We start from the raw sequence: 24,658 nt of genomic DNA on the forward strand, positions 1-24,658 counted from the left end.
GTGATGCAGTTAATATATGCAAATAACATACATTTTAAGACCATAGTTTTTTTTTTTTTTTTAAATAAGATAAGATATCTGCATATATTTATAAACTCAAATGTATTAATCCGTGTGGTTTTTTTCACAGGGGATGCCTTGAACTATATGGGCAGCTTTTCAAGACAGTGACAAAAAAGGAATGAAAGTCATGTCTTTCCCTCTAAAAACTCTAGAGGCAACCCAATCAGCTCCATGAAGACTAAAGCGCCAGGAGGTCCTGAACCATACTGTAGTTGCAGACACCTATACAAGTGGAGCCAACAGGACACTGTTTACAGTGTGTTACTAATCATGAGCCAGGCTGTCTGCAGAAACACCATGAATCGAGACCACTTTATCAAATGAACATGGAACAGAAATCCAAATGACTGTCCATTTGTTAAATTATATCCACAGTGACAATATGGATACACCAAGTGAAGATTGTTTCAGAACCTTTTTCTTATATTGCAGGTATGAGAATTAGGCAATGTAAAATAAAAAAAACAAGTTGAGCCATTTATTTTATGTACGGTTTTCAACCACTGCATTAGAAGATGTGCAGCACAGATGGTCAAATCCACACATTAACAATGGATAGAACTACTCCCCTCTTGGAACGGTTAAGCACAACTAAATAATGGATGACAAGGAACAACTCTAAAGAACAATACATACAGCAATTAAAAAAAATGCAAGAATAAAATATAGGGTAGGAAACATATGGAGAGTTTGCCCTGGATGATATCTGAAGCAGCGTTGCATTTTCCAGTGGAGAAAAAAAAATATATATATAAAGGAATGTTTGCATGAAGCTGCCTAGTCCAAGACTCTTCATAATATAAGGGATGCATCTGAAGGCACGGTGTCGGATGAGCTATGCTATTATACTCTCCTCCTTGCTTTAACAACAAAACAAAAACAAAAAAACACCTATGTAATGGACACAGTTAAAAATCATTCTTATATAAAATATTTGTATATAAAATAAAATGGTGAGGATTTTTCTTACTAAAATCAATAAAAGCAAGTTTGGGTGACAGAGCACGAGTCAGAGCTTGCACTGTGGCAAAGGAGGGTCAATGTCCAAGTGCTGTATAAACAGAAGAAATATCTGGAGTGAGACAAATTGCACCCAGAAAATGAAAAAAAAAAAAAAAAAACAGCAGGGGAAAAACAAAAAACGTTTAGGAGCCCTGCCCCTCGGGGTCTACACTGCCCTCTGTGTCTTCATCATTGTAGATGTTCTCTGCCTGCAAAAAAACAAAACATGCACTGAGAGGAGTATATGCAAATTTTCACCCAAATATATTAATTCAGAGAAAAATGGAGCCAAAAAAAAAAAAAAAAAGTGGACTATAATTTCTGAATTTGCATCAAACGAAGAACGAGGAACGTAATAAAGAATGAAAGCATATGCATACAAACATTTCATGTATTACAAAATATATTCAATAACAAATTATTTTTTTGAGACGTCTGGAAATGAATGTTCTCTTCAGGGCTGACGCTAGGGTGTTCGGCGCCCCCCTGCAAAGAATAAATTTGCGCCCTCCCATACTTTACAAAGAGACAGCACACATAATACCCCCTGTAACAGTGAGGCTTAGACATGTAACGCCTCCTGTACCACTTACAAACATTACGCCGCAGACACACACAAAAAAATAAAAAAATTATATATGTAACCAGCAACATTAGTATCAAATGCACAGTATATTATGCTGGGCGTGTGTGTATGAGAATATATATATATATATATATATATATATATAGTGCACAAAAAGTGCAGATAGCGCTACAACCTGAATATTCTATAACCAGATATCCCTGAGATGGGAGATCATAAGTTACACATGAAATAGTGCAAAGCAAATTATTAAATTATTTAGAGAACACTCCCAGATTAAATGGTGTCGCAACCAGATTTCAAAATGTCCAATTCCCAAAGGAACTTAGTTTTCAAATTTGTTCTAGTGATAAATCAGTTGCGCCTTCAGTGTTTGTGAATAAAACGTTGCAAATCCTTAAGTGATAGTTAGAATATGCGTACCAGACATATGTAGAACATTCGCCTTGTTTATGGTGTCTTTGCATCTGGATGTTCCTTACTCGTACTAACTCTCCGTTCCCATCCGTCCAGGCATTGGTGTGGAGTTTGTACGTATATGCAAGACAATGTGTCAATATACTGCTCTTAGAAAAGTGACTTGGTGCTATTTTTGTGCAAAGTTAGCAGTAAAGTGAATATGTGCAGAGAAAGTGCTGTAAGTGCTTATTAAAAATATATGAATAAAAATGAATATATTACTGGCAGTGTGCTAGTTCCCTTTTTTTCTTAGGTAATGTGCTTAAATACCATTTCTTAGGGGTGCAACACCATATAGCTCAGTATTCAGAGGAGATCTAGAGAGGAGGTATATTTATATGAGGCACTTACATCTAGAGTTGCAATGAATTAAAAAGATGCTGCCGTCATTCCGTCATCAGACTTATATACCTTTAAAAAAGTCCCATATGGGAAGGAAAAGCCTCTGATAGTGTAGTATTATTTAAAAAAAGACATTTAATAATACATAAAACGACAAAAAACATATAGATGGACTCGTACAATTTAAAAGTGCATATAAGCTTATCTGTTATTTCCTCAGATAGGAGCGGAGTGCCGGTAGGTGCCCAACGCGTTTCGTCCCTTAGTTCATCTCTGGGACTTCCTCAGGGGTCAATAGTGGTCTGCTCTGCATCCCCACACCTTATATTTACTAAGAAGTAGGTCACATTATCAGAACTGGATCGCGCTAGTCAGCCGCGCGCGTAGCGCTACTGCGCATGTGCGGGATTTCAAATCTCGCGTGGCTTTTGCTGCAGAGTGCTAGAACTACAAGTGGGAACTACAAGTTTCCATTGCGCATGCGCGTCCGCTGCTATCGCGCATGCGCACTCGAGATGCCGCCGTGATATTACCATACTTTGTCTCTAAATTCTGAGAGACAGAAATAAAGTCGTCAGTGTGCAGCTGCGCATATCTGCCTGCTGGAATCACACTCATGGATGTTATATCATAGCTCATGTCAATTTTGTAAATAAATATAGGTGTTAGGTGCAGGTCACATCACCATATAGTATATTTAAGAGGGATACGGCATGTTACATTTAATCATGCATATTTAGAGGAGTGAAATGTACAGCAAAAAATCATTAATATTTAACTGAACATGGTGAGTGTTTTTGCCTCATCATGGGATTTCTTAAATAACATGATTGCAATTGTCAAATAGTTTCCTTGTTGTCACCACGATGATGCACCAGAGCTCCAACGTTGGAATCCATACATGACAGCTACATGTAATGGATGTTGGAGCATCGTGTGCATTAGTCATATACAGAAGGAATTCTCGCAATGTGGGTAATAGTGAAGAAGGCATGTATATAGATAGTGGGTAATAGTGAAGAAGGCATATATATATATATATATATATTATATATATATATATATATATATATATATATATATATATATATATGGAAATAAATATATAGAGATATTTAAAATATATACATGAGTGTATGAATATAAATATAAAAACATACATAAATATATAAATATATCGGAAGGCATGAAATACATAAAATACATAGTGCAGGAGGGCTTATTAGAGCAAATACTTATAATTGTACTTTCCTAAGATGTTTAAAAAGTACAAAAAATGTATATATAAAAAATTTGTATATATATATATGAAGATATAAAAATATACATACAGAATATAAAATATAAACCTTTACGTGGTTAGCGCATGAAAGAAAAAAGGAGATTTAAAATGGGGAGTGGTTTATAGGAAGGGGGTAAGTTCGTAGTGTTCATTGAGACCATCTGGCATCATTGTCCCAAGTGTTTGGATCCAGAACATTTCGCTCTGTGCCAGTCTCTTGTCTCTATCACCGCCTCTCTGTCCTACTTTAATATGTTCGATGGCTTTGAATGTGATTTGATCCGGATTGGAGTTGTGAGTTTTGTTAAAGTGTTTTGGAACTGAATGATTGTCCATTCTGTTTTTAATTGCTCTTACGTGCTCCTGAATTCTCAGGCGAAGTGTTCTCTTAGTTTTGCCTATGTACTTTAGGCCACATGTGCATTCCAGACAGTACACTACATAATTCGTGGAGCAGTTTATCAGATCCTTGATGTTGTATGTTTTGGACGAATTAGAGGTGCTGAATTTCTGATGGAAAGAAATGGACAATCATTCAGTTCCAAAACACTTTAACAAAACTCACAACTCCAATCCGGATCAAATCACATTCAAAGCCATCGAACATATTAAAGTAGGACAGAGAGGCGGTGATAGAGACAAGAGACTGGCACAGAGAGAAATGTTCTGGATCCAAACACTTGGGACAATGATGCCAGATGGTCTCAATGAACACTACGAACTTACCCCCTTCCTATAAACCACTCCCCATTTTAAATCTCCTTTTTTCTTTCATGCGCTAACCACGTAAAGGTTTATATTTTATATTCTGTATGTATATTTTTATATCTTCATATATATATACCAATTTTTTATATATACATTTTTTGTACTTTTTAAACATCTTAGGAAAGTACAATTATAAGTATTTGCTCTAATAAGCCCTCCTGCACTATGTATTTTATGTATTTCATGCCTTCCGATATATTTATATATTTATGTATGTTTTTATATTTATATTCATACACTCATGTATATATTTTAAATATCTCTATATATTTATTTCCATATATATATATATATATATATATATATATATATATATATATATATATGTGTACAGAAGAAGCTAGCAGCGCCAAAAATACAGTATCTATGTTAATAAACAACAGTATAGGAATAATATATATGCTCTGTAACAAGTATCAGAACAACACCTGTTGGACACTCCCTTATGCAATTTAGGGCGTCAGCTTGGGTACCTCAAAGAAATTGTAAGCACTGGTATGTATGCCTACTAGTTCCTAAAAATGGTGGAGGGGGGGGATGAGGTATTTCAAGCGACCAAGGTGTCTAGTCAATAATTGAGAAAAGCAGGTACTATAAAAAATTGAAATTTTAATATTGGGAGTACACTAAAAAAAGGGGGGGTAACATGCAATAAAATGTAATAAAAATATAGCTAGGTTAGTGTAAAAAAGAACTAGGTTTAGACTAAAAAATACAGTAGGGGTAAATTTGTCAAAAAATCATAAAAGTACATAATAACACTAAAGAAAAAAAAATTTTTTTAAAAAGCAAAAAATGCATAGGATAAAATACAGAACAGGTGAGGAGAAGTAGCTTATCTTATCAAAGTTTGAGATGAGATAGGGTGACATTCTGATCTCATCTCAAACTTTGATAAGATAAGCTACTTCTCCTCACCTGTTTGCTTTTTAAAAAAATTTTTTTTTTCTTTAGTGTTATTATGTACTTTTATGATTTTTTGACAAATTTACCCCTACTGTATTTTTTAGTCTAAACCTAGTTCTTTTTTACACTAACCTAGCTATATTTTTATTACATTTTATTGCATGTTACCCCCCCTTTTTTTAGTGTACTCCCAATATTAAAATTTCAATTTTTTATAGTACCTGCTTTTCTCAATTATTGACTAGACACCTTGGTCGCTTGAAATACCTCATCCCCCCCCTCCACCATATATATATATATATATATATATATATATATATATATATATATATATATATGCCTTCTTCACTATTACCCACTATCTATATACATGCCTTCTTCACTATTATCCACATTGCGAGAATTCCTTCTGTATATGACTAATGCACACGATGCTCCAACATCCATTACATGTAGCTGTCATGTATGGATTCCAACGTTGGAGCTCTGGTGCATCATCGTGGTGACAACAAGGAAACTATTTGACAATTGCAATCATGTTATTTAAGAAATCCCATGATGAGGCAAAAACACTCACCATGTTCAGTTAAATATTAATGATTTTTTGCTGTACATTTCACTCCTCTAAATATGCATGATTAAATGTAACATGCCGTATCCCTCTTAAATATACTATATGGTGATGTGACCTGCACCTATATTTATTTACAAAATTGACATGAGCTATGATATAACATCCATGAGTGTGATTCCAGCAGGCAGATATGCGCAGCTGCACACTGACGACTTTATTTCTGTCTCTCAGAATTTAGAGACAAAGTATGGTAATATCACGGCGGCATCTCGAGTGCGCATGCGCGATAGCAGCGGACGCGCATGCGCAATGGAAACTTGTAGTTCCCACTTGTAGTTCTAGCACTCTGCAGCAAAAGCCACGCGAGATTTGAAATCCCGCACATGCGCAGTAGCGCTACGCGCGCGGCTGACGAGCGCGATCCAGTTCTGATAATGTGACCTACTTCTTAGTAAATATAAGGTGTGGGGATGCAGAGCAGACCACTATTGACCCCTAAGGAAGTCCCAGAGATGAACTAAGGGACGAAACGCGTTGGGCACCTACCGGCACTCCGCTCCTATCTGAGGAAATAACAGATAAGCTTATATGCACTTTTAAATTGTACGAGTCCATCTATATGTTTTTTGTCGTTTTATGTATTATTAAATGTCTTTTTTTAAATAATACTACACTATCAGAGGCTTTTCCTTCCCATATGGGACTTTTTTAAAGGTATATAAGTCTGATGACGGAATGACGGCAGCATCTTTTTAATTCATTGCAACTCTAGATGTAAGTGCCTCATATAAATATACCTCCTCTCTAGATCTCCTCTGAATACTGAGCTATATGGTGTTGCACCCCTAAGAAATGGTATTTAAGCACATTACCTAAGAAAAAAAGGGAACTAGCACACTGCCAGTAATATATTCATTTTTATTCATATATTTTTAATAAGCACTTACAGCACTTTCTCTGCACATATTCACTTTACTGCTAACTTTGCACAAAAATAGCACCAAGTCACTTTTCTAAGAGCAGTATATTGACACATTGTCTTGCATATACGTACAAACTCCACACCAATGCCTGGACGGATGGGAACGGAGAGTTAGTACGAGTAAGGAACATCCAGATGCAAAGACACCATAAACAAGGCGAATGTTCTACATATGTCTGGTACGCATATTCTAACTATCACTTAAGGATTTGCAACGTTTTATTCACAAACACTGAAGGCGCAACTGATTTATCACTAGAACAAATATATATATATATATATACACACACACACACATACACTTTTTTTTACACACTGCACATATATTACACACACAGATACTGTATACACTCGCTCACTCTCTTTCCAGACACTTACCTAAGGAAGTCTAGCTGGCCGAAGCTGTAGCAGCTCCTCCTGCTGCAGCCTGGTCCCGTCTAGCTCCATCCCTTATTCCAGTCTAGCTCTGCCCCATTTTGGATCCCACCCAGCCACTACACTGTCACACAGGGGAGGGGAGGGGGAGAGGAGGCTTTGTGCTGCCGGCGCCACTGCATGTCAGAGTGTGACAACAGCTGGCAGCAGGGACATCAGCAGCAGCTCAGCACAGAGATGTAGAGCAGGGAGAGTGCCTCTCCACCCTTAAAAAGGGATTCATCGGTAAGTACCAACATCCTCCTTTTTGTGTCAGCGACTAGGGGACACTGGCACAACTTCAAGACTGTGGCGACGTCCCAAAGTTTCCCCCCTGGGCGGGAGATCGCTGAGGAACTTTTAAAACAAAACAGCCTAACCGTGAAGATGAAGCTGCAAAAATATCAAACCTGTAGAATTGAGCAAACGTATGAATACTGCACCAAGTGGCTGCTCGACAGTGTTGAGACGTGGTAGCCCCCCTGCTAGCAACCCACGAAGACCCAACAGAGCACGTAGAGTCGGCAGCAATGGAAACTGGAGGTCACCTAGATTGGTGGAAATAGGCCTGATGAATAGTCAACTTAATCCAGCGGGCAAGGGTCTGCTTAGTAGCAGGCCATCCGAGACGAGGGACATCATAAAGCACGAAGCATCAGACTTCCTTTAAGGGGGAAATCCACTCTACGTAGCTCAAAGTTCTCACTACATCCAGAGAAGATGTCCCAGAATCTTCCTGGAAGGAAGGAGCCACAATAAGCTGATTGATATGAAAAGCCGACACGACCTTAGGAAGGAAAGAGGCACATGTTCTCAACTCCGCCCGATCAGGATGAAAAATCAAGGGAGGTCTGCAAGACAAGGCACTTAATTTCAGGTACCGTATATACTCGAGTATAAGCCGACTTTTTCAGCACTTTTTTTTGTGCTGAAAAAGCCACCTCGGCTTATACTCGAGTCAGTGCAGGCAGAGGCAGAGCAGTGTGAAGGAGGGACATGGAGCGCACAGCGCGCGGCGCTCCTGTGTCCCTCCTGCATCTCCGGCGGCAGCAGCGGCGGTTCTATTACAGGAAATACCCGTTCGTGACCTCTGATCACGAACCGGCACTTCCTATAATAGACCCGCCGCGGCCGCCGAAGATGCAGGAGGGACACAGGAGAGCCGCGCACGCTGTGTGCTTCGTGTCCCTCCAGAAGACAGCGCGGGATCGACGGAGGGGTAAGTAACAGCACTGTGGGGCATACCTGGCACTTGGGGAGGGAACGTATCTGGCAGCACTGTGGGGGCATATCTGGCAGCACTGTGGGGGCATATCTGGCAGCACTGTGGGGGCATATCTGGCAGCACTGTGGGGGCATATCTGGCAGCACTGTGGGGGCATATCTGGCAGCACTGTGGGGGCATATCTGGCAGCACTGTGGGGGCATATCTGGCAGCACTGTGGGGGCATATCTGGCAGCACTGTGGGGGCATATCTGGCAGCACTGTGGGGGCATATCTGGCAGCACTGTGGGGGCATATCTGGCAGCACTGTGGGGGCATATCTGGCAGCACTGTGGGGGCATATCTGGCAGCACTGTGGGGGCATATCTGGCAGCACTGTGGGGGCATATCTGGCAGCACTGTGGGGGCATAACTGGCAGCACTGTGGGGGCATATCTGGCAGCACTGTGGGGGCATATCTGGCAGCACTGTGGGGGCATATCTGGCAGCACTGTGGGGGCATATCTGGCACTATGAGGGCATATCTGGCACTGAGGGCTGTGTACGGCTAGAGCTGCATTTCCCACCCTAGGCTTATACTCGAGTCAATAAGTTTTCCCAGGTTTTTGTGGTAGAATTAGGTGCCTCGGCTTATATTCGGGTCGACTTATACTCGAGTATATACGGTACTTAATTTCAGGAACTCTTCGGGCTGAAGCTATGGCTAGTAGAAAAGCAGTCTTCCAAGTAAGATATTTAAGGTCTGCTTCTTCCAAATGTTCAAAACAGGGTGACACTAGAAAATCCAGCACCAGATTTAAATTCCAATGAGCTGTAGGTGGAACAAACTGAGGTTGTACCCGTAGAACCCCCTGTAGAAAGTAGCCAAGTACACCACATTCTCACGACAGGAGAAGGTATCAGCGGCCAATGCCATACAAACCCAAAGAAGCTAAGTATCAGGGTGGGCGCCCTCTGGAACCCAATATACCTTGCAGAAAGATTTAACAAAGGTAAGTTCTTACCATAAATCTCCTTTTCTGCAGCGGGGTACTCTGGGTTCCACAGGGATAACATTGGGGGATGTCCTAAAGCAGTTCCTCATGGGAGGGGACACACTGTAGCGGGCACAAGAAACCGGCGTCCAAAGGAAGCATCCTGGGAGGCGGAAGTATCAAAAGGCATAGAACCCTATGAACGTGTTCACTGAGGACCACGTAGCCGCCTTGCACAACTGTTCAAGGGTCACACCACGGCGGGCCGCCCAAGAAGGTCCAACCGACCGAGTAGAATGGGCTTTGATGGTAGCAGGAGCTGGAAGACCAGCCTGTACATAAGCTTGTGCAATCACCATTCTAAATCATCTGACCAAGGTCTGCCTATTCGCAGGCCAGCCACGTTTGTGAAACCCAAAAAGTACTAAAAGAGAATCAGACTTCCTAACGGAGGCTGTCCTCTTCACATAGATACGGAGAGCCCGTACCACATACAAAGAGCGCTCTTTGGAGGACAAATCAGGAGAGATAAAGGCCGGAACCACAATCTCTTGAATAAGGTGGAAAGAAGACAACCTTAGGTAGATAACCAGGGCGTGTCCGAAGGACTGCCCAGTCACGGTGAAAAATCAGAAAAGATGACCGACAGGATAAGCACCCAAATCTGAAACCTGTCTAGCGGAGGCAATAGCCAGCAGAAACAAAACCTTAAGAGTAAGCCACTTAAGGTCCGCAGATCCATGAGGTTCAAACAGACTCTTGCAAGGCCTCCAGAACCACCGACAAATCCCAAGGAGCCACAGGCGGGACATAGGGAGGTTGAATCCGTAACACACCCGGAGTGAATGTATGAACATCAGGCAGAGTCGCAATTTTTCTCTGAAACCATACCGACAAGGCAGAAATATGAACTTTGATGGAGGCCAGACGAAGGCTCAAGTCCAGGCACCGATGTAGGAAGGCCAAAAGTTTGGCCGAACTAAACTTGTAAGCGTCATGATTGTTAGATGCGCACCAAGCAAAGTAAGAATTCCAGACCCTTGATAAATCTGAGCCGAAGCAGTCTTACGGGCCTTCAACATGGTTTGAATGACCGCCTCAAAAAATCCTTTGGCCCTCAGAACTGAAGCTTTAAGAGCCACGCCGTGAAAACCAGCCGGGCCAAATCTTGGTATACACAAGGGCCCTGAACAAGGAGGTCTGGGCGTTGCGGAAGCAGAAGAGGACACTAACGAGAGACCCTGTAGGTCTGAGAACCAATGCCGTCTGGGCCACGCTGGTACGATCAGAAGTAGGATTCATCCTTCTTGCTTGAACTTCCTTATCACCCTGGGCAGAAGTGACACCGGAGAGAACACGTATGGCAGCCGAAAGTTCCATGGAATTGCCAGTGCATCCACGAACGCTGCTTAAGGATCCCTCGTTCTTCCTCCGAAGACTGGAACCTTGTGATTGTGTCGAGACGCCATCAAGTCTACGTCTGGTAGGCCCCACTTGTCCACTAGGAGTTTAAATACTTCTGGATGGAGGCTCCACTCTCCGGCATGTACGTCCTGACTACTGAGGAAGTCCGCTTCCCAGCTGTGGACCCCCGGAATGAGCACTGCCGATATGGCTGGCAGATGGCGTTCCGCCCACTGAAGAATCCTTGACACTTCCATCATTGCCATGCGGCTTTTGAGTGCCGCCTTGATGATTTATATATGCCACCGTGGTGGCGTTGTCCGACCGTACTTGAACAGGCCTGTTCTGTATGAGATGCTGGGCCAGGTTCAGAGCATTGAACACCGCCCGCAATTCCAGAATGTTTATCGGGAGGAGAAACTCCTCACTGGTCAACCGACCCTGAAGAGAGTGTAGCGCAAACACCGCGCCCCAACTCCACCGACTGGCATTCGTCGTCAGAAGGACCCAGTTGGAGATCCAGAAGGGACGACCCCTGCTCAATCGTTGGTCCTGTAGCCACCAGCTCAGTGACAGACTAACCTCCGGAGACAAGGAGATCATGTGAGACCTGATCTGGTGAGGCAGGCCGTCCCACTTGGCAAGAATCAGCTTCTGCAGAGGGCGGGAATGAAATTGAGCGTACTCTACCATGTCGAAAGCAGACACCATGAGGCCTAGTACTTGCATCACTGAGTGTATCGACACTCTCGGAAGCGCCAAATTCTGTCCTGAAGGTTCAGGACCTTCTCCTGAGACAAGAACAACCATTGGTTGTGAGTGTCCAACAATGCCCCCAGGTGCACCATGCTCTGAGCAGGGACCAGGGAAGATTTCTTCCAGTTGATGAGCCAACCGTGGGCTTGCAGAAACTGGACCGTCAGATCCAGATGATGGAGGAGAATTTCTGGGGAATTCGCCAGGATCAGCAAGTCATCCAGATACGGTAGGATCCTGACACCCTGACGGCGGAGTAGGCAGTCATTACCGCCATGGCCTTTGTGAATACGCGAAGCCGTGGTCAATCTAAAAAGGTAAGGTCCGAAATCGATAACGGAGGTTGCCAATAGCAAACCGCAGGTATTGCTGATGCGACATGGCAATAGGAATATGGAGGTAAGCATCATGTATGTCCAGGGAGACCATATAGTCCCCGGGCTCCAAAGCCAGAACAAAGCGATGAGTTTCCATACGAAACTTGGAGACCCTCACAAATTTGTTCAAGTACTTGAGGCTGAGAATGGGCCGGGAGGAACCATTCGGTTTCGGGACTAGAAACAATGGTGAATAGTACCCCTTGCCTCTCTGAGCCAGAGGCACCAGCACTACCACTCCTGTGTCCAGGAGGGACTGTACTACTAAACAGTTTTTGCCTTCACTTGATCCGAAGGGACGTTTGTCAGGCAAAATTGATGAGGGGGACGATTCTTGAAGGATATGGCGTATCTGTGAGCGACGACTTCCCTTACCCAGGCATCTGAAGTGGTCTTCAACCATACCTGGGTAAACCCTAGAAGTCGGGAGGCCCGCCCCATCATGCAGTAGGCTTGTCTGATTTGGAAGCAGGTTGACGGGCAGCCCAGGCACATTTAGGTTTGGGTTTAGTGGTTTTGGAAGTGCGAGCCTGTTTTGGGTACGCCCGACCCTTTGCTTTATCTAGAGGTCGAAAGGAACGAAAAAGGAGTACTCTTAACCTTCGGGACCGAAGGGGCAGTACTAGGTAGACACGCAGTCTTAGCTGAAGCTAAGTCAGCAACAATCTTGTTGAGATCCTCACCAAAAAGGATGTTCCCCTTAAAAGGGAGCACCTCCAGGGTATTCTTAGATTCCAGATCTACAGACCAGGACAGCAACCAGAGAATCTGGCGAGCTAGAATGGACGTAGTAGAAGCATTGGCCGCCAGTACACCGGCATCAGAAGCCGCCTCCTTAATGTAATGAGAGGCTGTGACAATATACAAAAGACATTGTCTAGCATTATCAGAAAGATTGGACGGCAGCCAACAGCTCTACTTCCACCTCCTCAGCCCATGCTGTAATAGCTTCTGCAGCTCAAGTAGCCGCAATAATGGGCCGATGCACAGCTCCCGCAAGGGTATAAATAGCTTTCAAGCAACCCTCCACACGCTTATCCGGCGGTTCCTTCAGAGAGTTGACGGTAGTTACAGGCAGAGCAGAGGACACCATCAGCTGAGCTACTTGCGAATCCACCGGCGGTGGAGTTTCCCAATTTTTACTTAACTCCGCAGCGAGAGGATAGCGAGCAAGCATCTTCTTGTGAGGTGTACTAAAAAAGGTTTTACCAAAGCACTCATTAATAACGATTACGGGTCATTGTTGCTACATAAGGCGAAAGCTGCCCCTAACCCAAGAGGAAATACTTATCTTAGTTGTATGTATGTGAACGCTAGAAGCCTTACTGGTAAAAAGGGCGAACTAGAAATACTTGCAGCAAGCAAACAGTATGATATTATAGGCATTACTGAAACTTGGTGGGACCAATCTCATGATTGGACAGTCAATCTAGAGGGCTATACGCTGTTTAGGAGAGACAGACTAAATAAAAGTGGTGGAGGGGTGTCTTTACGTAAAGCAGTTTTTAAAACCTGATATACGGGAAGATATTAAGGAAGGGACTGTTGAGACGTTATGGGTAGAAATTGCATGCAGGGATTAAGGAACAAAAAAAGTTAGTATTGGGTGTATGCTACAGGCAGCCTGGTATTAAATGTATCTGATGAGGAATTGTTACTGAAGCAAATTGATAGAGCAGCAGGAGTAGGTGCCATAGTAGTGATGGTAGATTTTAACTATCCAGAAATAAACTGGAAAAATTATTCATGCGATACTGCTAGGGGTAATATGTTTTTAAACACACTAAATGATAACTACTTAGGTTCAACTAATTGAGGAACGTACCAGGTACAACGCAATTTTACACCTGGTATTAACAAACAGTAGGGGAACCCATAGGAAACAGCGACCACAATATGGTCACATTCAATATCAGTTTTCATAAACAGTCCTATACTGGCTCAACTAGGACTCTAAACTTTAGCAAAGCCAACTTTGAAAAGATGAGGGTATTTTTCAGGGATATTGAGTGGGGAGGTTTATTTCTAGGAAAGAATACTACGGAGAAATGGGATGTATTAAAATCCCTGCTGGCTAAAAATACTCTCAAATGTATTCCGACGAGCAGCAAAAAAGGAATAAAAATCATAAACCGATGTGGCTGAACAAAAAGATAAAAGGAACTTGTGGGCAAGAAAAGGCGAGCATTTAAAAAATACAAATCTGACGGGAAAGCAGAGTCATTTCGGCACTATAAGGACTAACAAAATATGCACAAAAAAAAAAAAGAGCGGCTAAAGTAGAAACTGAAAAACTAGTAGTAAAGGAAAGCAAAGCGAATCCCCCAAAATTCTTTAAATACATTAATAGCAAGAGATTAAAGAAAGAGAGTATAGGCCCTTTAAAAGACAAGTTGGGAGTCTTAAGCAAAAATGATAATGACATAGCGGACATACTTAATTAGGTTTTTTCAACAGTATTTACTAGAGAGGACCCAATTCAGGGACTAACACAATCTCAATAATGAGAATATCCCACTGATAGGTACTTATTTAAGCGAGGAGGTAGTCTGTGACCGATTAAAACATTTAAAGATTAACAAGTCACCGGGTCCCGATGGAATACACCCAAGGGTTCTAATGGAGCTTCACTCTGAAATTGCAAAACAGCTACTTTTGATCTTTAAGGATTCAGTTATATCAGGTATGGTTCCCAAAGACTGGCGTATAGCAGAAGTAGTGCCTATATTCAAAAACGTAAGTAAAGCTGAACCATGTTATTATAGACCAGTTAGACTTGCATCTATAGTGGGGAAAGTATTGGAAGGTATTCTAAGGGATAGTATTCAGAAGTTCCTTGAAGCCAATAAGGTCATTAAAAAGGAATCAACAAGGATTTGTGAAAGACAGATCCTGTCAAATCAACTTACTTGGCTTTTATGAAACAGTGAGTGAAAACCTTGATCAGGGTAAATAGGTGGATGTAATCTTTTTTAGACTTTGCCAAAGCTTTCGACACTGTACCACACATGCGACTTAAGAAATAGGGCTAGGAAGCACAATATGCACTTGGGTCAGAAATTGGTTAGATAATAGGGAGCAGCGCGTTGTGGTTAATGGATCTTTTTCAAATTGGACTAAAGTGCTAAGTGGTGTGCCACAAGGCTCTGTATTAGGACCGCTATTGTTCAACATTTTCATTATCGACCTAACAGAAGGTCTAGAGAGCATGGTGTCAATTTTTTCAGATGATACCAAATTGTGTAAGGCTATAAATACAGGAGGATGCTGAGTTGCTTCAGAACGATTTAGTTAAATTAGAAGCATGGGCAGCCAAATGGAGAATGCGCTTTAATACAGACAGGTGTAAGGTAATGCACTGTGGTAACAAGAACAAAAATAACACCTACATACTAAATGGGGTAAAATTAGGGGATTCTGTACTGGAAAAGGACTTGGGTGTTCTCATAGATCGCAAACTAAGCAGCAGTACCCAAAGTAGGATTGCAGCAAAGAAGGCTAATAAGATATTAGCATGTATAAAACAGGGAATTGATGCAAGGGACGAGAGTTTTATACTCCCGTTATATAAATCACTAGTGAGGCCACACCTTGAATACTGTGTACAATTCTGGGCAACATACTACAAAAAGGATATCCTGGAGCTAGAAAAAGGTTCAGAGGCGGGTGACCAAACTAATTAAGGGCATGGAGACGCTGGAATACGAGGAAAGGCTTGCAAGACCAGGCATGTTTACGCTGGACAAGAGGATACATGATCAACATCTACAAATATATAAGGGGAAAAAACACAGAGCTTGTGCGGGACCTGTTTTTGGTTAGATCAACACAGAGGACTCGTGGACACTCGCTCAGGTTAGAGGAGAGGAGATTCCGCACAATACGGCGTAAAGGCTTTTTCGCGGTAAGGACAATACGTGTTTGGAATTCCCTGCTTGAGGGAGTTGTAATGGTGGACTCAATCAACACCTTTAAGAATGGGTTCGATAAATTCCTAATGGATAAGGATATCCAGGGCTATGGTGCATAGTCACGCACTATAGTTACTATAAAAAAATAAAAAAAGGGATAAAACGCAACGGCTGACATCAGCATCAGTCAAAATTTTAGACCAAAATAATCCTGCATAGGAGACCACAAATAGGTTGAACTCTATGGACAATTGTCTTTTTTCAACCTTAGATACTATGTTACTATTTGTGTGTGAATTTTTCCTGGAATTTCCCAGGATTCCTGACGTATGTCAACTAAATGGTCAGAATGAGTTAAAACTAATTTAGTAACCTTCTGATGTTTAAATCTATCAGGTTTCTTAGAGGTAACAGGTTCTAGGTCATCATCAATTTGAAGAATCAGCCTGATAGCCTCTAATAGGACAGGAACATCTACCTGCGAAACGGATTCCCTCAAAAGCATCTGGATTAGTGTCTGAGGGGTCAGTATACACGCCATCTTCATCAGACGAAGTGTCTGAAACGTTTGTGGATTGCAAGGAAGTAATGGCCCGCTTAGAGGATCCCTTGGTCTTAGGCGGGCGAGGGTTAGGTTTCCGTTTGTTCAGTGAGTGATTCAATTGCTATAACTGAGTAGACAGGAGATCTGCCCATGGCCGATTAACCGCAGGGACAATATGTGGCTGTACAGGCATGTGAGGTCCCATAGGGGGCATAAGTCTAGTTACCAGCGTATTTAGTTAAGTAGAGAAAGTAGCCCAAGGCAGGTCATTATGTTGCTACAGACCTTAAGGGGGGGAGAGTAGGGAACTCCCAGAACCCTCCGCTATGTTTTCCTCTAATGTGTCTGTGGCGTCACCACCACGTATTGCGGCATCAGCCACAGAACCGTCGCCCCTTGAAGCGGACATGATATGAAAGCGTGAACCACGGGCAACACAGAACAATATCAGCAGTATAATACCTGACCAAGAACCCCCTGTGCAGTGTGATAGCACAAACAGAGGATTCAAGAGGTATACAGTAACTGAAAATCAGAGAAAAATGCACAAAAAGTATATCCTGTGAAATACCTATATCAAATAATAACCCTGACGCACTGAGCCCCCCCTCAGGGTACAGATTATAGGGATAGCAATCTGAGCGAGATACACGAAGTAGAAATCACACAGCAGCTTTATGCACACAGTGTCACATGTACAATGCAGAAATTCTGACAAACAATAAAACGGCACTGGACTAGCAATACTAAGTAAAGCTACAGAGACTTAGATATATCAATGCACAGTAAAGACTGGATGTATTTCACAGGGTACTTGTACTACATAACCCTTAAGTAATGCACGGTTTCTTAACGAACATGGTCAAAAGACATGTAGAATACTTAAGTGTCCAATAAAATGCACAGCGCTGATAATGCAGGCGGCTTTACAGATGAGACTTTGCCCATGCAGTCCCAGAATCAGCTCAGCTTGTGTAATGGTGACCAAACGCTGACAGGGAGTGAGGGAGATGCAGCTCCAGGGCGGGAACATTTACTCTAAATGGTGCCCTGGGGCTGGGGGAGTGGCTACAGGTCAGAGCCTTATCTCCCCTTGCTGGACTTCACCACCGGGTACTGTGGGACATAATAAAAAACGGTTTTACAGAAAACCGACCTGTGCCCTTTTGTGTTGGTGGTCTAGTGGGGTCCCTGTACCAACATAGTGTCCACACCAGCGCGCGCTGCCTGCCTCCTAATGGTCGACCTCTTACCTCCTCCCTAGATGCGGCCACCCGATCCCGGAGAGCTGCGGTGAGTGTACGCACCTGACCTGAAGAACCGGAACTGTAAGTACCTGGCAACCAGGGAGCGGGAGTATACAGCGCCGCCGGGGGAGGTGATGGAGCTGCAGCAGATGTTAGAATGACATCTAGCACTCAGAGTGCCTCTGCTGCAGCACTTGAAGTCTATCTTCTTTAAAAAAAGCTCTTTTCAGGGCTGCTGGAGAAGCCCTGCCAGTTAGCAGCCTGCACTGCAGGCACCACCTTACAAACTGAGCTCCTGTGCACGGAGGCAGGGTTATAGAGGAGGCTGCGCTGAGCATCTTGGGAACAGTCAAAGCTTTTAGCCTGTTGGTGCCTCGGATCAAGATCTAACCATACACCCCGATGTTATCCCTGTGGAACCCAGTGTATCCTGCTGCAGAAAGGATACGTGACCGAGGAACACTGTTTTCTACTAAATAACGCAGTATCTGGCGAATTTGGTGTTGTAGTCTCAAATGTTCAAAACTTGTGGTATAGCAAAAATAAGAGGTTCAACCCCATGAGAAGTTCTGGTGAGATTTCTGTCCTCTGCCTCAGTAATTTCACCCAACTCACAATCATCTTCCTCAGCTTCATCCTGAGAGACGTTCTCCAGATTCATCGGACTACAGAATTAAGAGCACTGGACGTTTCTTAAGGTGCATACACACGGAGAGATTTTGGCTATGAGAGATTTTGACTAACTTTTCCCTTGAACTGGCAGTAGGAGATTTTGACTAACTTTACCAGAGATTTTGTCTAACTATGCAAGAGATTTTGGCTATGGGAGATTTTGACTATCTCATTTAAATAAGGGGATGAGTGTCATATATAGGATGAATTTACAGGGTGGCTGGTATTTAAATAGCTAAAAGTAAAAAAAAAAAATTTGCGTGGGGTCCCCCCTCCTATGTAAAACCAGCCTCGGGCTCTTTGAGCCAGTCCTGGTTGTTAAAATACAGAGGAAAAAATGAGTAGGGTTCCCCCATATTTAGACAACCAGCACCGGGCTCTGCGTCCGGTCCTGGTTTAAAAAATAGGGGGGACAAAAGACATAGGGGTCCCCCGTATTTTTAAAACCAGCACCGGGCTCCACTAGCCAGGGAGATAATGCCACAGCCGGGGGACACTTTTATATTGGTCCCTGCGGCCGTGCCATTACCCCCCCCAACTAGTCACCCCTGGCCGGGGTACACTGGAGTAAGGACCCCTTAAATCAAGGGGTCCCCCCCTCCAGCCACCCAAGGGCCAGGGGTGAAGCCCGAGGCTGTCCCCCCCATCCGTGGGCCGGTGGATGGGAGGCTGATAGCCTTTCAATAGTAATATTGTTCTTTACAGGAGGCCTATAGGTCCCAGCAAGCCTGCCCCAGCATGCTGGCACTTGGAGAACCACAAGTGCCAGCATGCCCGGACATAAAGGGCCCGCTGGCACCTGTAGTCCACCTGTAAAGAAAATATTTAAAAAAAAAAACACAACACATTCTTTTAAAAATCCTTTATTAAACTGGGTCTTCACCTGGGGGCGGCGGCCTTTAAGCTCTTTTGCATGGCCGCCGCCTTCCCAGGGCTTCTGGGGTCTTGCTCCGGCGTCTTCACCTGGTGGGCGGCGGCTGCTAAGCTCTTTTGCATAGCCGCCGCCCATCCAGGACTTCCACGGCGTCTTCAGGAGCTCTTCTCCGCTCCTCCTCCGCCGTCGGACTGAAAGCCGCTGCCTCGCGCTGACTTATATAAGTCAGCGGGAGGGGGCGGGGCGATGACGCGGCGAGCCGTGATTGGCTCGCGGCGGCCATCTTGAATTTCAAAAATGACGCTGAGGCGCCATTTTTGAAACTGGTACCGCTCCGCTGCCAAACTCTGCAAGAGAAAGGTAAATTTCCGCCGCCCGCACCGCTGCCGCAACCCTCCGCCGCCCACACCGCCACCCGCCGCCGCCCGCACCGCCGCCACAACCCGCCGCCGCCCGCACCACCGCCGCCTGCAACATCGCTATCGCTGGGAAAAATCGCTGGCCTCTAGCGATTTTAACTAACTTTACCAGCGACATAGCCAAAATTGACTTGCCGGCACTGACTATTTTTCCCAGCGATAGCGACTTAGCGGGGACGCGCATCGCTATCGCTGCCTGTATACACACGGAGCGATCTGCACTAACTTTCTGAGCGATTTTGACTATATAGTCAAAATCGCTCAGTTATATCGCTCCGTGTGTATGCACCTTTAGCCTTGTACACCGTCTGCGGCTGTATACTGGACGAGTCCAAGAGTTTTGCGAGAGCCTCTACCGACCTGGCTAATCCTGACACCCAAGGTGGTTCTGTAGCAATAGAAAGTACATCACTTCGAGTAATCTCCCTAACCGTCTCACAAGTCTTCCGTAAAGCAGCCACCTCCGTATGCAATTGTGAGATGGTTCCTGTGAGCGCTACCGCCCAGGGAGGAAAATCTGCGTTTTGGGACGGGTTAACTAATGCAACCTCTGAAGCACATGCCTCACAGAGGAATCGTCCGTGTGAAATTTTTTGTTACACTTTGCAAAGACAAATCACTTGTGACGCCATTCGCTGGTCCCTTGGCTGCCATTGTGACGGACAGAGTAGACAATTTACACCAGCACTCTCAATAATAGAGAGAAAGAAGAAAATCAGAAGGATAGAGGGAGGTACAATATTTGAATGACTCCCTTATTCTAAATTCCCTCATCCAGCAGCCTGTAGTTGTGTGCAGGCTTTCAGATTTCTGGCAGTAGCAATGTGCACCTGTCTCTGCTCTACAGTGTAGATTCCGTAGGAGAAAAACAATGTTGCCACTCAATGAGCTGCCTATGCTGAGGAAGGCGCCTTTTTTGGTTTCCTTTAACCGACAGGTTGAAAATCCGCCAACTCCGCCCTCATCCCCTATGCAGAGGCACCTATTTTACCAGGTTCCTAAGCACCATTTGAGTGTGTGCCTTAATAAGCTAACCAGCTTTTGTTTAATCGCTGAGAAACACTGCCGCGCTGTGTACCGTCAGCGCGGCAGTGCAGGGAGACCTTGCTGCTATTGCAGCCATGGAGGGGAACTTAGTGGCTCCTGTGTGCCAGCGCTGCGCAGGACCCGACCACCACTATGTACATGGAAGCCACTCATCCCCCCGCGCTGCCGCAAAGCCCTCACCGTCACCGGAGAGGAGGACCAAGCCGCCCTGAGCTGGGTGCCGCGCTATTCAACCACGCTGTTGCACTGTGTATTGTCAGCGCAACAGTGCTGGAAGACCTCACCATCTCGGTCACCGGACGCAGTGGGGAGAGATGCTTGGATGTGGGCGCAGCACTATTCCCCCACTCTGCCACGCTGTGTACTGTCAGCGCAGCAGCGCAGTAAGGATTCCGTCGCTAGCCAGCGGTAACAGGCGGAGGAGGACGACAGCCGCAGTGCACCACACAAGGAGGCTCACTCACCCAACCGGAGCCTCAGGATGCGGCTGTCTTGGAAGGAACAGTGCTTCTCTGGTTAAGCGCTGTTCTCCTGTGCAGCTTGCTGCTGATATGTGACCCGGACCCCACTTCTCTGGACAAGTGGCGAAGGGTTCCTGAGGCAAAGGGAACTAGGGGCCTAATTCAGACCTGATCGTAGCAGCAACTTTGTTAGCAGATGGGCAAAACCATGTGCACTGCGGGGGGAGGGGTTTCAGATATACTGGCTGCTTTATTTTTATACTACAATTTAGATTTCAGTTTGAACACACCCCACCCAAATCTAACTCTCTCTACACGTTCTATCTGCCACCCTTCAGTGCACATGGTTTTGCCCATCTACTAACAAAGTTGCTGCTACGATCATGTCTGAATTAGGCCCCATAAAATAGGGATTTTTGTTTACTTACCGTAAAATCTCTTTCTCCGATTCCATCTGGGGGACGCTGCGCCGTTACTTGTGGGGTTAGAGGTGTGTGGTTGTGTAGTTTGGCACAGAACTATTAAAACCTGACTCCTCCCCCCTCTAACCCCTCCCATCTCCTTCCTGCCTAGCCAGCACCTCAGTTAACGTTTAGCCAAGCCAAAGGAGATAGACCGAAAAAAAATTACTGGTTAAACCAGACAAACATGGGAGGGATCGCAGCGTCCCCCAGATGGAATCAGAGAAAGATTTTACGGTAAGTAAACAAAAATCCCCATTTCTCTTTCATCCATCTGGGGGACGCTGCGCCGTTACTTGTGGGATTTCCCAAACCAAGCCAATATGAGGAGGGAGATGTAGACGGCATATCCAAACCGAAAGTATGAAAACTGTAAAACTTTTTAAAACGTATGCACAGACGACCAGGTCGCCGCCCTACACAGCTGCTCAATAGATGCACCCCCGCGAACAGCCCAAGAAGCTCCAACAGCTCGAGTCGAAGGAGCTCGAATTGAGTCAGGAACTGAAACATCAGAAGACTGTTTGATGGCCGAAGTTACCCAACGAGCCACTGTGTACTTGGAAGCCGGCTAATCTCGTTTGGACGCATCAATTAAAAACCAACAATGCATCCGTACGACAGATAGAATCCGTACGAGATAAATAAATCCGTAAGGCCCTAAGCACATCTAAGAGAGCCAAATGAGAATCCTCCCCGGAAGGAGTAGGAGTAAACGCTGGAAGGACAATGTCCTGATTTAGATGAAACGCTGACACAACCTTCGTTCGGAAGGAAGGTTTTGTTAGCAGAACCACCCGATCATCATGAAGCACCAACAAGGGTGGTCTGCAAGAAAGAGCTGCCAATTCAGATACTAGTCTTGCGGAGGCAATTGTCAATAGGAAGACAACATTTGAACGTTAGATACCGCAATTCTACAGATTCCAAAGGTTCAAATGGAGATTTCTGAAGAGCCTTAAGGACTAAGTTAAAGTCCCAGGGAGGAACAAAAGGTGGCTGAATCCGAAGAAATCCCTGAAGGAACGTCTGAACTTCTGGAATGATAGCCAGTCTCCTTTGAAAAAGAACCGACAAGGCAGAAGCTTGACCCTTTAGTGAAGAGTCTCAGACCCTTATTGAGACCCTCCTGAAGGAAGGAGAACAGACAAGGAACTCTAAACAAATCCGGTGTTAAACCACGCTTTTCACACCAAGCAATGTAAATACGCCACACACTGTGGTAAATTCCAGAAGCCACTGGCTTTCTAGCCTGAATCATCGTTTACACAACAGGACGAGAAAAACTTTTCCCCCTTAAAATGTTGGATTCAAGAACCAAGCCGTCAAAGCCAGCCGACCCAACCTGGGTGGTGACATGGTCCATGAATCATAAGATCTGGACGCAGAGGGAGTCGGAATGGTTCCTCGACGACCATATGGCACAGAAGAGTGTACCACTGTCAGCGTGGCCAATCTGGGACCACCAGAATGATTGGAAGACCTTCTCTCTGAATGCGTTGAAGCAGACGTGGAATCAGTGGAAATGTTGGAAACACATATCCCAGTTGAAAGTGCCACGGCGCCGTCAGTGCATCGATTAGAATTGCTTGAGGGTCCTGAGTACGCGACCCGTAGAGAGGAAGTTTATTGTTGAGTCGAGACGCCATCAGATCTACATCGGGCATCCCCCACCGGGCTACTAGAGTCAGAAACACCACCCGGTGAAGCTCCCACTCTCCCGGATGCACCGTGTGACTGCTTAAGAAATCCGCTTCCCAGTTCTCGATTCCTGGAATGTGAATCGCGGATCTGGCCGGAACCCAATGTTCCGCCCATGTGAGAATCTGAGCGACTTCTGTCAAGGCGGATCAGCTTCGATTGCCTCCTTGCTTGTTTATGTAAGAAACTGCCGTGGCGGTGTCGGACTGAATCCGCACTGGATGACCCTGTACCCTGGTTTGAATCCGAAGTAGTGCATACCGGATTGTCCTCAACTCCAAGATCTTGATCTGCAACTTTGACTCTTGACTGGTCCAGAGCCCCTGAAAGTGACGAGTCTGAAACACCGCCCCCCAACCTCTGAGGTTGACGTCTGTGGTGACCATCACCCAAGACCAAATTGTGAACGGAACTACTTAGATCAAATTGGAGCTGTGAAGCCACCAGCGAAGCGACTGACGAGTCTGTACAGACAAGCGGACCAGCTGTAATTCGAGATGAGGCCCTGTCCGAGTCCAACAGTTGAGAATCTGAGCCTGAAACTTGGCATATGGAACTGCCTCGAAGGTTACCACCATCTTGCCTAACACCTGCATGCATCGGAGAACCGAAACCACCTGTAAATGTAGCAGTGTTCGAATTCTGGACTGTATGTCCTGAATCTTGTCCTGAGGAAGAAACACTTTCTGGTTTTTGGTGTCGAATAAGAGAGTCCCAGAAACATCATTTTCTGGGAAGGAAGCCAAGACTACTTTGGACAATTTATTCATCCGAATGACTGTAGAGTCTCTATGGTGAGACGCAAGTTCTGGTGAAGAATCAACTTTGACGGGGCCTTGATCAACAGATCATCCAAATACAGAGTAATGTTGACTCCCTGACACTGCAAAACTGCCACCACATGGCCCATGATCTTTGTGAATACCCGAAGAGCCGTGGATAGACCAAAGGGAAGAGCCTGAAACTGAAAATGTCAAGGTCGACTGCGAATCTCAGAAGAGATTGATGACCCGTCCAAATAGGCGTCTTATGTCTAATGAAGCCAAATATCCCCCTGGTTCCATGGCGACGATAATCGAGCGGATGGATTTCATTTTTAACTTTTGGGTTGAAACGAACCGTCCAGTTTGTCCACGAGTAAAATCCCTGACCTCTCTGCTGAGCGGGAACTAGAAGAATTACTTCATTTCGTAAAAGAGTGGCTGTT

The 24,658-nt window shown here is 44.6% G+C and overlaps 2 protein-coding genes across 4 annotated transcripts in view; one reads left to right on the forward strand and one right to left on the reverse strand.

Moving 5' to 3' along the window:
- Positions 1–1,065, forward strand: part of SYNC (syncoilin, intermediate filament protein) — a 93,095-nt gene extending 92,030 nt beyond the window's left edge. For all 3 annotated transcript variants that reach the window (XM_063954143.1, XM_063954144.1, XM_063954145.1), the window contains one exon: positions 131–1,065. In XM_063954143.1, the coding sequence (XP_063810213.1) occupies positions 131–185 (55 nt within the window). In that variant the 3' untranslated portion in view covers positions 186–1,065. The remainder of the gene's footprint in view (positions 1–130) is intronic.
- Positions 520–24,658, reverse strand: part of RBBP4 (RB binding protein 4, chromatin remodeling factor) — a 109,267-nt gene continuing 85,128 nt past the window's right edge. The window contains exon 12 of the mRNA XM_063954142.1: positions 520–1,274. Within this exon, the coding sequence (XP_063810212.1) occupies positions 1,209–1,274 (66 nt within the window). The 3' untranslated portion in view covers positions 520–1,208. The remainder of the gene's footprint in view (positions 1,275–24,658) is intronic.

This window comes from Pseudophryne corroboree, chromosome 2, assembly GCF_028390025.1.
Source record: "Pseudophryne corroboree isolate aPseCor3 chromosome 2, aPseCor3.hap2, whole genome shotgun sequence".
Taxonomy (NCBI): Eukaryota; Metazoa; Chordata; class Amphibia; order Anura; family Myobatrachidae; genus Pseudophryne; species Pseudophryne corroboree.